This window comes from Saimiri boliviensis, chromosome 19, assembly GCF_048565385.1.
Source record: "Saimiri boliviensis isolate mSaiBol1 chromosome 19, mSaiBol1.pri, whole genome shotgun sequence".
Taxonomy (NCBI): domain Eukaryota; kingdom Metazoa; phylum Chordata; class Mammalia; order Primates; family Cebidae; genus Saimiri; species Saimiri boliviensis.
This window is the reverse complement of record NC_133467.1, coordinates 39,099,087-39,111,937: the sequence shown is the minus strand read 5'-3', so window position 1 is coordinate 39,111,937 and position 12,851 is coordinate 39,099,087. Positions and strand designations below refer to the sequence as shown.

Genomic DNA, 12,851 nt, shown 5'->3' with positions numbered 1-12,851 from the left:
GTTCTTGCCACAGAGATTCCTTAGGATTTTTAATTTAGTCCCTTGCGGCTGCAGGAGCAATCCTGCGTGGCGCGCGCCTCTGCGCGTCGAACCCCGCCCCCTTCCCCGCGGGCTTCAGTTCAAACGACCCGGTGGGTCGACAGCGGAAGGGAGGGAGCGAAGGTAAGAGGCAGGGCTTGCCTCACTGGCCTCCCTCCCAACCCCAAGAGCCCAGCCCATGGTCCCCGCCGCCGGCGCGCTGCTCTGGGCCCTGCTGCTGAGTCTGGGTCCCCGGGCGGCGGGGGCCCAAGGCCTGACCCAGACTCCGACCACAATGCAGCAGGGGAGCTTACGCCTGGGGGGCCCCATGACCCGCCGCTACCGGAGCACCGCCCGGACCGGTCTTCCCCGAAAGACAAGGATAATCCTAGAGGACGAGAACGATGCCATGGCCAACGCCGACCGCCTGGCTGGCCCCGCGGCTGCCGAGCTCTTGGCCTCCACAGTGTTCACAGGCTTTAACCGGTTGTCCTCCAGCAACGAGGAGGATGGGTCTTTGGAAGAGGGGGTTGTGATTAGTGCCGGAAAGGATAACACCAGCAGAGCGCTTCCCGGTACGACTCCCAGTACAGCGGGGAGTTCCAGCACGACATTCGTAGCCAATAGTCAGGAGCCCGAAATCAGGCTGACCACGAGCCTGCCGCGCTCCACCTGGAGGTCTACTGGGGCCCTGCCAGGCTCGGAGCCCACCCTGAGCCAGTGGTCCACAGCCGGGTCCACACCGAGCGGGTGGCCGTCACCCTCGCCCACAGCCACAGCCATGCCCCCTCCTGAGGATCTGCAGTTGGTGCTCATGCCCTGGGGCCCGTGGCACTGCCACTGCAAGTCGGGCACCATGAGCCGGACCCGGTCTGGGAAGCTGCACGGCCTTTCCGGGCGCCTTCGAGTTGGGGCTCTGAGCCAGCTCCGCACGGAGCACAAGCCTTGCACCTACCAGCAATGTCCCTGCAACCGACTTCGGGAAGAGTGCCCCCTGGACACAAGTCTCTGTACTGACAACAACTGTGCCTCTCAGAGCACTACCAGGACCACCGTTACCTCCCCGCCCACCATCCACCTCAGAAGCAGTCCCATCCTGCCACCCACCAGCCCCTGCCCAGCCCTAGCTTTTTGGAAACAGGTCAGGATTGGCCTGGAGGATATTTGGAACAGCCTCTCTTCAGTGTTCACAGAGATGCAACCGGTAAGTGTTTCGTGATGAGCGAGGATCTTGGCTGATGGATCTGAAAAGTCTTGATATCTAAAACCCGGTTGCTAAGCCAGCCGGTGTTGCTTACATGAACTGTTACTGACTTACCTGGTTATTGATTCGTAACACGCATTGGTTATTCATGTTATTGTTGGCCATTGATTCTACCTATTATTTATTGAGCAACTGCTGATTGGTCATTAGGTAAAATGTCTTACTGCTCATTACGTGATTATTGACCGAATAGTTAAGATTGGAAATACTGGCCAGGCGCAGTAGCTCACGCCTGTAATCGCAGCACTTTGGGAGACTGAGGCGGGTGGATCAACTGAGGTCAGGAGTTCAAGATCAGCCTGGTCAACATAGTGAAACCCTGTCTCTACTAAAAATACAAAAAATTAGCCGGGTGTGGTAGAACTACAGGTGTGGTGGGACACACCTGTAGTTCCAACTACTCGGGAGGCTGAGGCAGGAGAATCACTTGAATCCAGGAGGCGGAGGTTGCAGTGAGCCGAGATCACGCCATTGCTCTCCAGCCTTGGCAACAAGAGTAAAACTCCATCTGGGGGGGCGGGGGGAGCGGGGGAACGAAAAAGGGAAAAAAAAGGAATTCATTTTAATTTAGCCTCTCGGGTAGCTGAAACTACAGGCGTGTGCCACCACGCCTGGCTAATTGTGTGTGTGTGCGTGTGTGTGTCTGTATATATATAGATAGATAGATAGATTTTTTAGTCAAACCTGGTTTAAATCTCGTGGCTCTGCCACTTACTAGCTTTGTAAACCTGTTTCTTCATCTGAAAAGCAGGGATAATAATACTTCATAGGGTGTAAGGATTGATTGAGGTAAAGAGCACATAGTAAGATCTCAGATTTTGGCTGTTGTTACTGTTAAGCTGTATTAGTTACTATTGACCCTCTTCAGCACTACCATCTAGGAGAACTGTCCTCTGCTTTACCAAGAATCACCAAAGGTTCTGGTTGACTTGATAAGGATGATGGGACTTTGAGGAAGGAAAGGCGAAAAAGCATGTACTTGGTCATTTTGCTTGTTTTTTTTTCCTCCTTGTGTGTTCAGTACCATTACTATACAAAAATAAGTTGTGGGGGCGGGCAGTAGGGTTGAGATGGGTTTGTGGGAGGGGGAGATGAAGCAAGGAAAAGAATATAGATGTGGTTGTAATTTCCCTTTTTCTCTTTTTCCTTACCCAGATAGACAGAAACCAGAGGTAATGGCCACTTCATCCACAGAGGATGTGTCAGCATGTCAACCTCTCTTGCCCTTTCAATCCTAGCACCCACTAGATATTTTGAGTACAGAAAACAAAACTGGAAAATACATTGTTTGGTCTTGTGGGGTTTTTGTTTGTTTGTTTGTTTGTTTTTTTACAGAGGTACCTGAGGGAGGAGAGACATAAATCTTCATCCCTAAGACTGAACTGTGTAATTAGCAGCCTCTGGCTTGTTTCTACTCCCTGTCTCTCAGGATAAAATGTTGATATTGCTCATTTTCCTCATTTCCAACATTGTTTTCAAACAAGTACTTCTTTTACAGACTTGAAAAATCTCAAATAAACGCGAAGAAAAGGGAGTAGGAAGAACAGGGAGCAGGGCCCTTGAAGGATGGCAGTGGTCTTGCTTTCATAGTGCTTAACCCTCTCTCCTCAAAAGGGCAATGTTGGTATAAAATTCCATCTCAGCCACTTTCGAGGAGTTATCTTCATCAGCAGTATCCATCCTTTAATCCAACACACACCTGCAATGATTACTGTGCAACTATTTTGCTTAAATTTTTTATTTGAAAAACGTATTTAAAAGTCCAACAACTTTTTAATATAAATTATGACTCTCAAACCCATTCCCATCACTTTATTAGTGATGGTAGCATACATATTAGAGAAGGTAGCTAAAGGCAAGAGAGCACCAAAGGAGAAAGACTGTGTCCAAAGAAGAGGTATTAGAAGGAGGCTGAATGAATCCAGAGATTCCAGGAGTCTCTAGCCTTTCTACCTATCCTGTGAACCCTCTAGATCTCTAGTATAACACTCAGGCTACTGAGCTATTTTAGGGCAACAAGTTGGGTTACTTTCAGAGCAACTAGCTTGACTAGAACTAAGAGTGAATTGGGAATGTGTGACCAATCTTAGACCCTGAAAAATGGCAGAAAATACATGGAAATTTGAGGGAAAAAAAAAAAATAGAACCTTCTACCTACAGTCACTATTCTGTAGGTAAAGCACACTGAATGGGTGCTGGAATTGGCAGAATGGATACCAGTTCTTACATTCCTGAACCCACTACCATAAAACAGGATGTTTGCTGTCGCAAAGCTAATGAGACCCCAGCCTTCTTGTCTCAGAGCAGGAAGGAGCTCATCTGTCTTGTTCTGCCTTCCTAATTACCCTGGAAAGTCCAGAACGAAGAACACCTGAGAATACTGAAAGTGCCGAAAGACCCCTGCTCCTGTGCTGTTTTCCCATCTAAAGCCAACTCTTCAGCTGGGGGGCAGTGGGACCTGGTCTTCAGACAAAACTCCCTGAGTCTAACGTGCGTCTGGATCTAGGACTAGGGCACAGAAATAGAGCTTAAGATTTGGCGAGGATAAGGAGTGTATCTATGGCTTGTGTCGCCCCTTTGCCCAGTCCTACCATACCCTGTTCATGTCTCTACACTGCAGGAACCACTTCTCCAGAGTGGGAGAACGGAGGAGCATGGTACCTGTCCAGAGCGACATGCGAGCACAAGCAAAACACCGAATAGAGGATTGTTTGAAGATTACGTGCAGCTCTACAGAACCTAATTTATATGGGGTCCTAGTTCATCCATGGCTCAGGCTTAAGATGAGTAACATGATGAGGGTAGCATGCCAAGCAGAAGTCACTTAAGAGAAAAACATCTTGACTTTAGAGCTGTGGTTCTCAAATGGAGGCGATTTTGCCCCCTAGGAGAAATTTGGCAACGTATAGAGAGGTTTTTGGTTGTCGTAACTAGGGTGGGCCAGGGATGCTGCTAAACACCCTGTAATGCTGTAATGCACAAAACAGGAAACAGGTCTCCCTTACAAAGAACTCTTCAGCCCAAAACGTCAAAGGCATCTCGGTTGTGAAACCTTGTTCTAGAGCCTCTCCCTGCTCCCGGGCTGTGAGGATCTTCAGCCTCCTAAACTCACAGATGGTTGTTTTCAACCTATTTATCTCACCATCCTGGATGATCAGAAGTCCACCTTGAGATATAACTCCTAGTTCTGCCGCCTTGTGGGTTTCTCTCCAGACCCCTTTTCCTCCTCTCACCAGGGCCAGCAGGGAGGTGGGCAGAGGGCAGGACAGATGCCCCAAGACTTAAATGGAATGTCATCAGGTGAAGAGCTCCCTCTTACCTTAACTCTTACTCCGTGGGAAACAGTAAGGTTCCTAATAGGATAGAGTTAAGGGCAGAGGCAACAGCAGGATGGGGATAATTAAGAGAACCTGAATTAAAGTTTTAATATTTTTAAAAAGGAAAGTTGCCGGGAAGCTAGTCAACAGAAACAGAGAATTAAAGGCCTAATTAGAGAACGAGACACTGATTAAGAGAGATTGAGGGGCTGTGAGCTTAAGGTTTGAAATCTAAAGATACAGAGTGAAAAAGGGAGTAGGCACCCCATCCAGCCCTTGCTTGACATCTGCTTTAGTTCATTCCAGGAGGAAAGAGAAGGGCAGGGAGGTAGGGAGCTTCTCAGCAAAGCCAGCTTCAGCTCTGATAATCTCCCCCACCTACCCCATTTAAGGAATTCCAGGTTAAGAGTTTAAAAACAGGTAGCACCCAGACCATCATCCAGGAGACAGGAACTCATTCCAGGTTCCTAGAGAACTCCTATCTCAGATCTGAGGGTGTCCAGGGGCTTCAGCTGAGCTCCTCTGGCTAACCAGTAGTCACTTGGTCAGTCCTGCTGCCTTGACCCCATCTCCAGGAGGGGCTATAGCCAGAGGGAGTAGAGGGAGTCCAGCCCCCAAGCCTTGTGAGGCACTGTTAGGCAGATAGGGAAAAGAGGGGCCCTTAGATCACTGGTTCAAGGAGGGACCTGGTGGGGGCAGCATTTCTTCTGGGCTGGACACAGAAAGGGGGTTTCAAGATGGCAGAACCTGAAATTTAAAAAAAAGAAAAAGTTTTTCTTAAAGAAGATTAGCCTTAAAGAAAACCAAGGCTTTAGGAAGAAGGCACCACCAAGTGCAGACACTGTGTTCCTCACACTTCTGTCTGTACAACACCCTCTCAGTCTTTCTATATCCTACTTTTTTTTTTTTCTTTTTTTTGAGACGGAGTCTTGCTCTGTCGCCCAGGATGGAGGGCAGTGGAACGATCTCGGCTCACTGTAACCTCCCCCGCCCAGCTTCAAGTGATTCTCCTGCCTCAGCCGCCAGAGTAACTGGGATTACATGCATGTGCCATCATGCCCGAATAATTTTTGCATTTTTAGTAGAGACAAGGTTTCACCATGTTTGCCAGGCTGGCTCCAAACTCCTGACCTCAAGTCATCTGCTCACCTTGGCCTCCCAAAGTGCTGGGATTACAGGTGTGAGCCACCGCACCTGGCCTAGATCCTACATTCTTGAATCTTCCCTTCTAATTCCTCCCTACCTCCCATTCCTTTTTTATTTTTTATTTATTTTTTGAGACAGAGTCTCATTCTGTCACACGCTGGAGTGCAGTGGTGTGATCTTAGCTCACTGTAACCCCTGCCTCACAGGTTCAAGCGATTCTCATGCCTCAGCCTTCCAAATAGCTGGGACTACAGGTGCACACCACTGTGCCCAGCTACTTTTTGTATTTTTGGGGAGAGATAGGGTTTTGCCTCGTTGGCCAGGCTGGTCTTGAACTCCTGGCCTCAAGTGATCCACCCACCTCAGCCTCCCAAAATGCTGAGATTATAGGCACGAGCCGCTGTGCCCGGCCACATCTCCCATTCTTGCATGAGAAGATCAGGGTTCTGAGTCAGGGTATCAGGTTGTATTGCTATAGGGGTGAGGTGTTGGGTTGGTTCCTCTAATCACTCACCATTCCATTATTGGAGCTATAAGCCCCTAGAATTGCTCCATGGCCTATCTCGGTTTCCCTTGGATCTCATCTGCTCCTGAACTGCACCTGTCTGTGAAAAAAGAGATGTGAGACACCTAAGTCTTCATATCCCACAGTAAGAATTCTATTTTGTGCCCTCCAGGGAAGAGGTTGATGCCATCTCCTTACAACAGCAGCTGCCTACTAACCGCCATTCCTCCTAGGGGAATCTCAGTGCCTCCTTTCATACTAGCCTTCATGAGGATGAGGTAAAATGGACTTTTTACTAAGAACATTCCCTCACAATGGATTCTCCCCTATATATATGAGTTTCAGGATCAGGGAAGAGACTGTATCTCTAGACCCATTTCCCTTATTTTGGGAACAGAAGTACATCTTAGACATTATTGAGGACAAAGGTACTCAGCTTTTTTCCTGTCCCAACACTCCTAACCACATATATATATATATATATACACATATATACACACACACACACATACATATACATACGATTTACTGTAGTACCGAGATAGCAGTTTTTTTTTTGTTTTTTTTTTTTTCTTTAAGAAGGAGTCTTGCTTTGTCGCTCAGACTGGAGTGCAATGACGCGGTCTCAGCTCACTGCAACCCCCACCTCCCAGGTTCAAGCGATTCTCCTGCCTCAGCTTCCTGAGTAGCTGGGACTACAGGCACCCGCCATGGTGCCCAGCTAATTTTTCTATTTTTAGTAGAGATGGGGTTTCACCATGTTGGCCAGGCTAGTCTTGAACTCCTGACCTTGTGATCTGCCCACCTTGGCTTCCCAAAGTGCTGAGATTACAGGTGTGAGCCACCATGCCCAGGTGCGATAGCAGTTCTTTTTTTTTGAGACAGTCTCACTCTGTCGCCAGGCTGGAGTGCAGTGGGGTGATCTCAGCTCACTGCAACCTCTGCTTCCCAGGTTCAAGTGATTCTCCTGCCTCAGCCTCCCAAGCAGCTGGGGCTACAGGGGTGTACCACCACACCCAGCTAGTTTTTGTATTTTTAGTAGAGACAGGGTTTCACCATGTTGGCCAGGCTGGTCTCAATCTCGTCTCATGATCCACCTGCCTTGGCCTCCCAAAGTGCTGGATTACAGGCGGGAGCCACCAATCCTGGCCAAGATAGCAGTTGTTAATTAGGAGAAGGGAGGATTAACAGTTTTTGGAAAAAGCCCTCCCACTATTAAGATATATATGTTCCCTACCCCAGTGAAGAACAATTTGCTAAGCTGTAAAGATGAGGGAACTTAAGCCCAGACACCTAAAATGCCAGGTCTCGAGTTTCCACAACTGGTGACCAGGGCTAGAATCCCAGATTTTTACTTCCCCATTGAGTATTTTCATATGTCCCTAGCTTGAACTTTCAAAAAGAGGGAACAGTTATAGACCTCACCCCCGTATCAACCTCTCCCCATTCCCTTGTTACCATGGCAAGTCCATCTCCGGCTCCCATCTCCCCAGAGCCAATGTGAGTCAGGTGGACAAAATTCATTGGTTCCCCAATCATGGTCCGGTCAATCCGTCTTCTCTTCTTCTTCTGCTTGGAGAAGATAAGGAGTCATGTCTGAAGGCCCCTCCTCCGGTCAGCATGGAGGAAGGGAAAAAGAGTCTTGAAAACCACTAAAAAGCTGGCCAGGCGCGGTGGCTCACGCCTGTAATCCCAGCACTTTGGGAGGCCGAGGCGGGTGGATCACAAGGTCGAGAGATCGAGACCATCCTGGTCAACATGGTGAAACCCCGTCTCTATTAAAAATAAAAAAATTAGCTGGGCGTGGTGGCGCGTGCCTGTAATCCCAGCTACTCCGGAGGCTGAGGCAGGAGAATTGCCTGAACCCAGGAGGCGGAGGTTGCGGTGAGCTGAGATCGCGCCATTGTACTCCAGCCTGGGTAACAAGAACGAAACTCCGTCTCAAAAAAAAAAAAAAAAAAAAAAGAAAAGAAAGAAAACCACTAAAAAGCTAAGGGCCTGGTGGGAAGAGAGGATGTGGCATTGTAACAGGGAGATCATAGGGCCTGAAAGGCAAAGCTGGAACAATGTGAGCGCACAGAAGCCACAGAGCAGGGTGGTGAGGGCAGTGACCTGCAGAGTTAACACTGGACGAAGAAAGGACATGTCAGAGTCACCTCTGACTGATGACGAAACAATGGGGGAAAGTGGCAGGTATGCAGCTCCACCCACACACCCCGCCCAGCTCAGGATGGACAGAACAGGAGAGAACAGCTAGGACTATTCACTTATTCCATCACCCAGTCCCCTTTGTTCCACATACACAGCTGCCTGACCACAGAAGCTCCCGACAGAGAGGAAGGTAAGAAGTTTGCTTTTTTTTTTTTTTTGAGACGGAGTTTCGCTCTTGTTACCCAGGCTGGAGTGCAATGGCGCGATCTCGGCTCACCGCAACCTCCGCCTCCTGGGTTCAGGCAATTCTCCTGCCTCAGCCTCCTGAGTAGCTGGGATTACAGGCACGCGCCACCATGCCCAGCTGATTTTTTTGTATTTTTAGTAGAGATGGGGTTTCACCATGTTGACCAGGATGGTCTCGATCTCTTGACCTTGTGATCCACCCACCTCGGCCTCCCAAAGTGCTGGGATTACAGGCGTGAGTCACCGCGTCCGGCTTAGAAGTGTGCTTTTTAGATGGCAGAGCCTAGATGGTGTGGCTACCTCACAGCACATGGTGGTAACTGACTGCTCTCTGGGTTAGGGTGGGGGTGGGGAGACTCACCGGCTGGGGTTTCTCCACCACACAGCAGCCCAGTTTGTGCCAAAATTCACTCATGTTCCCTGATGGTTCCAGCTTCACTCCTCTGTCTGAGGCCCCGGAGGGCTCTGGCTCTGGTGTTTGGACAGCCCACTCCTCACTCTCCCCAGGTATAACAACAGTCTGGGTTCACTCAGCTGGATAGGTCCAGAGAAAGTGGCCTGGAAGCCTTAACTGAGCAGTGAAGGTCAGCGTCTGAGACCCGGAGAGATGAACAGGACCAGGGAGAGAGGTGGGCAGGCAGGCACAAGGTTATGTCTTCCTCAGACTTGGAACCCTGGATTAGAAGAAAGTAAAAAGAAAGATCAGTGAGAAATCTCTCCCTCCCCCAATCCTTGAGAAACCTCCCTATGAGCCTGTTTCTTCCCAGTGCTCCCTGAGAGACCCTAGGCCTATACACCGACACTCATGTTCGCAAACAGTAAGAACCTCAGTTTGACTCTAAGAAAAAGGAACGGAACCAAAAGGACACCAAGGGGTTAAGGAGCAGTGGCTGGTGGTACCGAGGGAGCGGAAGGGGACTAGAAGCACTTAGAGTTAAGAGGATGGGCAAGGACCAAAGGACAGTGGCAGCAATTAGCAAAGTCAGAGGTGCTACAGGCTCCAGCTCCCTTCTCTCTGGGTTTAGGGCAGAAGGGGAGGGGCGCTTAAGTGACTCTGAAGAGGAAATAGTGGTTTTTTGTTCTCACAAACAAGGTCTCCACCCTGTCCCTCCCTTTTTTCTTACCTTGCCCTGAACACCTCTATTTTCTTTGAGAATAGGAGAGGCCTGGACCACCGAGGTCCTAGGAGACTAGCTGTGGCAGGCTGGACCTCAGGAAAGACTTTCAACAACGAGAAATTTCTTCCCTCTCTGTTTGCTGCCCTGTTCCTTCTGATTTCCCTCCAGTAAAATCCAACCCCTCCCAGAAGCTAGTCAGCAGTTTCTTTATTACTTGACCTTGAGGTCCTTCCTGAAGGCTGTGTACACTCTGTTTATCTGTGTCCTGTATCACTGCACTCCTGTGTGTACACCTCTTTGCACAGACGTGGCATGGCCATATCTCCACGTGTGTCCCCTGTAGGGGGGGTTGTAGGTACATGTGCCGGGTATCTTCTGTCTCATGAGGAATATTTTCCCCACCCTCCACATGTCCTATGTGCCACGCTGCTCTGCCTCACACCCTGTAGGATCCAGGCTCCCTTCCAGCTGGGACCTGTTCTCTCCTCCCTCCTCACCAATTCCACCCTCAAGCTTCATCAGCCAACCAGACACAGGAACTTCCTCCCTTCCCACTACCACCAGCCAGGGTAGGGCTCATCTGGGTTTCTTCTTAGACTCACTGCATTTCCCCAGTCCTATAGTACAGACAACCTCAAAAATTCCAAAAAGGGCAGTTTCAAAAATATGACACTTTAACATAAACAGGAATCTCCCTTTCTTGAAGGCTGGGAACCTTGACGCTCTGGCACCTTAGACTGATTTAAAAACAAGAGATAGTGGGGTGCAGCAGCATGTGCCTGTCACCCAGCTACTGGGGAGGCTGAGGCAGGAGGATTGCCTGAGCCCAGGAGTTGGGAGGCTACAGTGAGCCATGTTTGCGCCACAGCAGTCCAGCCTGGGAGACAGGGAAAGATCCTGTCTCAACTACAAAACAAAATAACCCACACACACAAAAAGGAAAGGTGTTTTTTTTTGTTTGTTTGTTTTTTTAAACAGTCTTGAGATCATGCAAACACTCAAGTGCAGCTTCAGGGGGAGGGAAGAATCCAGGAGGCTGGGCTTTCTCTTACTTCCCTTCCCACCACTGGAAGGGAGGAGTAAATAGAAGGAGCGGAAGCTAAAACACAGCTGTCCAGAGAGGGGAGCTGTGGTCAGTGGGACGTCAGTCAGCCCTAGGGTTTGTCCTGACGGTGGTGGTGGCAGGTGGAAAATGAAGAATTAAAGGAAATTCCCAACACCAGCAGACAGGCGGTGCTGAGACTGGACCTTCCTCAACACCCCCACCCTGCTCAAAGCTGAGGGACGGAGGTGGACAGTGCTGGGAGGGAAGAGGAGAAGGGGGGGGAGCAGAAGGAGAGAGGGAAAGGCGCAGTGGAGAGAACAAGGCCATTTCTGTTTCTTTTCCAGGGACCTGACCAGAGCTGGGTGGAGGGAAAGCGTGCGTGGGGGACTTGGCATGAAATGACCAATGATGAGAAGTGACCAGGAAATTCCATTCCCTAGGACGTTAGGGTCTCTGAAACTTGCGGGTGGGGTCAGAGTGTGAAGAAGACAGGTCAGGGTGAATGTGATGGTGGCGCAGGGCAGGGGGAATGAAAAAAAAAAACAAAGCCAGAAAAGGAAGTAAAGCCATTGGCTTCCACTCTCCTTTACAGCAGCCAGACAAGAGTGGGTTGAGGGAAAATGAAGCCCTGAGCTGGCCAGCCCGGGCGGAAGAGCCACCTGAATCCAACCCACAGTGAATGGGAAGGGGCTGAGAAAACAGGAGGGATGAGGGTTAGACAGCATCAGACCCCGTCCCGAGAGCCAAGTGCCGCTCAGAACTCGGCCTCTCCAACGGGAAGCGTGAAACATGGAACCGGGAAAGACACCCACCCCCGCCCCCACAAAGTCACACTAGGACTGGAGGGGCTCAAAGCTGTCGGGAGGTGAGCAGAAGGGATGGGAAAGAGGAGCCAGGGAGGAAGGATGTACAGAGCTGGTTATCTGGTCCTGTTCTGGCCCCAAACCGGTTCTCCCGGTCCCACCGCCTCTGGCCCTAAGGCCTCCAACCCGCGGCCTAACAAGCCCTCACATGAAGCAGCTGGAGAAAGAAAGAATCGAGGGAATGGAATGGGACGTTCTGGCTAGAAGCCCGGGGCGGCAGCTGGTCCCTGTGTGGGACCCCTAGACACGGAGGGCTGCTGAGGGGCTCTGGAGACGCGGAGTGGACCCCATATTTCAGCCAAGTGACAGGCCCAGCACCAACTCTACCCGTCCCCAGCAAAGGTCTTCTGGGGGCTTAACGAAGAGGAAACAGGCCTGGGCCCTAAGCCTCCCCTCCCCAAACGGATTCAATCACGCAGACTCCGCATCTGTCCCCCCGCCACAACCCAACTCTACGCAAAAGTTCTCCGCCCTTCCCAACCCTGGACCGGACTGGGACCTCTCTGGAAATCTTTCCGACCCTCTCCCTCCCGCCTCCCCCAACATTCCAGTTCCTTCTCTCCCTTCTACTCTTCAGCGGCCTCAGCCAGCGCACCCCGGGAGCGTGGATGAGGACGGCCGCCCCGGGCGCGCACCCCGTTCCCACCGCCCCAGCATCTCCGCAGCCCCGGACACCCGCCTCCCCCACCCCCGGCATCCGGTCCGGCCCCGCCTGGCCCTGCCCGCGCGGCGGGCGGCCCGGGGGCACCCACCGCCCGGCCTCACCTGCCCTTCTCCGGCATCCAGACGTCCAGCTGCAGCTGGTGCGGGTGAGGGGCTCGCCTCCGCGCCCGCCAGTGTGGGCTTCCCGGGCCGGCTCCGCGGCGCAGTGGGGGAGCCGAGGACGAGCCGGCAGAGGTGGGGCCGGCTGAGGGCGGAAGCGGCGGCGACGCGATTACGAAACCCGTCCGGCTCGGAGCCGAGCGCACTGCTCCCCCCTGGACTGCCGAGGCACTGCACCGCGCGGGCGTGGGAGGGGGGCCTCTGCGGCCCCCGAAGGCCGCCGCCCCTGCGGGGCGGGCCGGAGAACGGACACCTCGAGGAGGGCCTGGCACCCAAGCGGGGGCCCCTGGAATCGCACGTTCCCTTTTAGCGCCAGGCATTTCGGGGCAAAACGAAGGGAGCCCCCCCAAACCTCC

The 12,851-nt window shown here is 51.5% G+C and overlaps 2 protein-coding genes across 2 annotated transcripts; one reads left to right on the top strand and one right to left on the bottom strand.

Annotated features, from left to right (window-relative positions):
• The first annotated feature begins 11 nt into the window (after positions 1-11).
• C19H1orf56 (chromosome 19 C1orf56 homolog) lies at positions 12-3,408 on the top strand. Its single transcript, XM_003941945.4, has 2 exons — positions 12-1,222; positions 2,438-3,408. Exons 1-2 carry the CDS (start codon positions 218-220, stop codon positions 2,456-2,458), a joined length of 1,026 nt encoding a protein of 341 aa, XP_003941994.1. The 5' UTR covers positions 12-217; the 3' UTR covers positions 2,459-3,408.
• Positions 2,991-12,614, bottom strand: CDC42SE1 (CDC42 small effector 1). Its single transcript, XM_039460136.2, has 5 exons — positions 12,439-12,614; positions 9,009-9,321; positions 7,709-7,819; positions 6,260-6,350; positions 2,991-5,346 (listed from the first exon to the last, which is right to left on the bottom strand). The coding sequence occupies exons 2-4, from the start codon at positions 9,060-9,062 to the stop codon at positions 6,276-6,278; spliced, it is 240 nt and encodes a 79-aa protein (XP_039316070.1). The 5' UTR covers positions 9,063-9,321; positions 12,439-12,614; the 3' UTR covers positions 2,991-5,346; positions 6,260-6,275.
• Between the last annotated feature and the right edge of the window lie 237 nt (positions 12,615-12,851).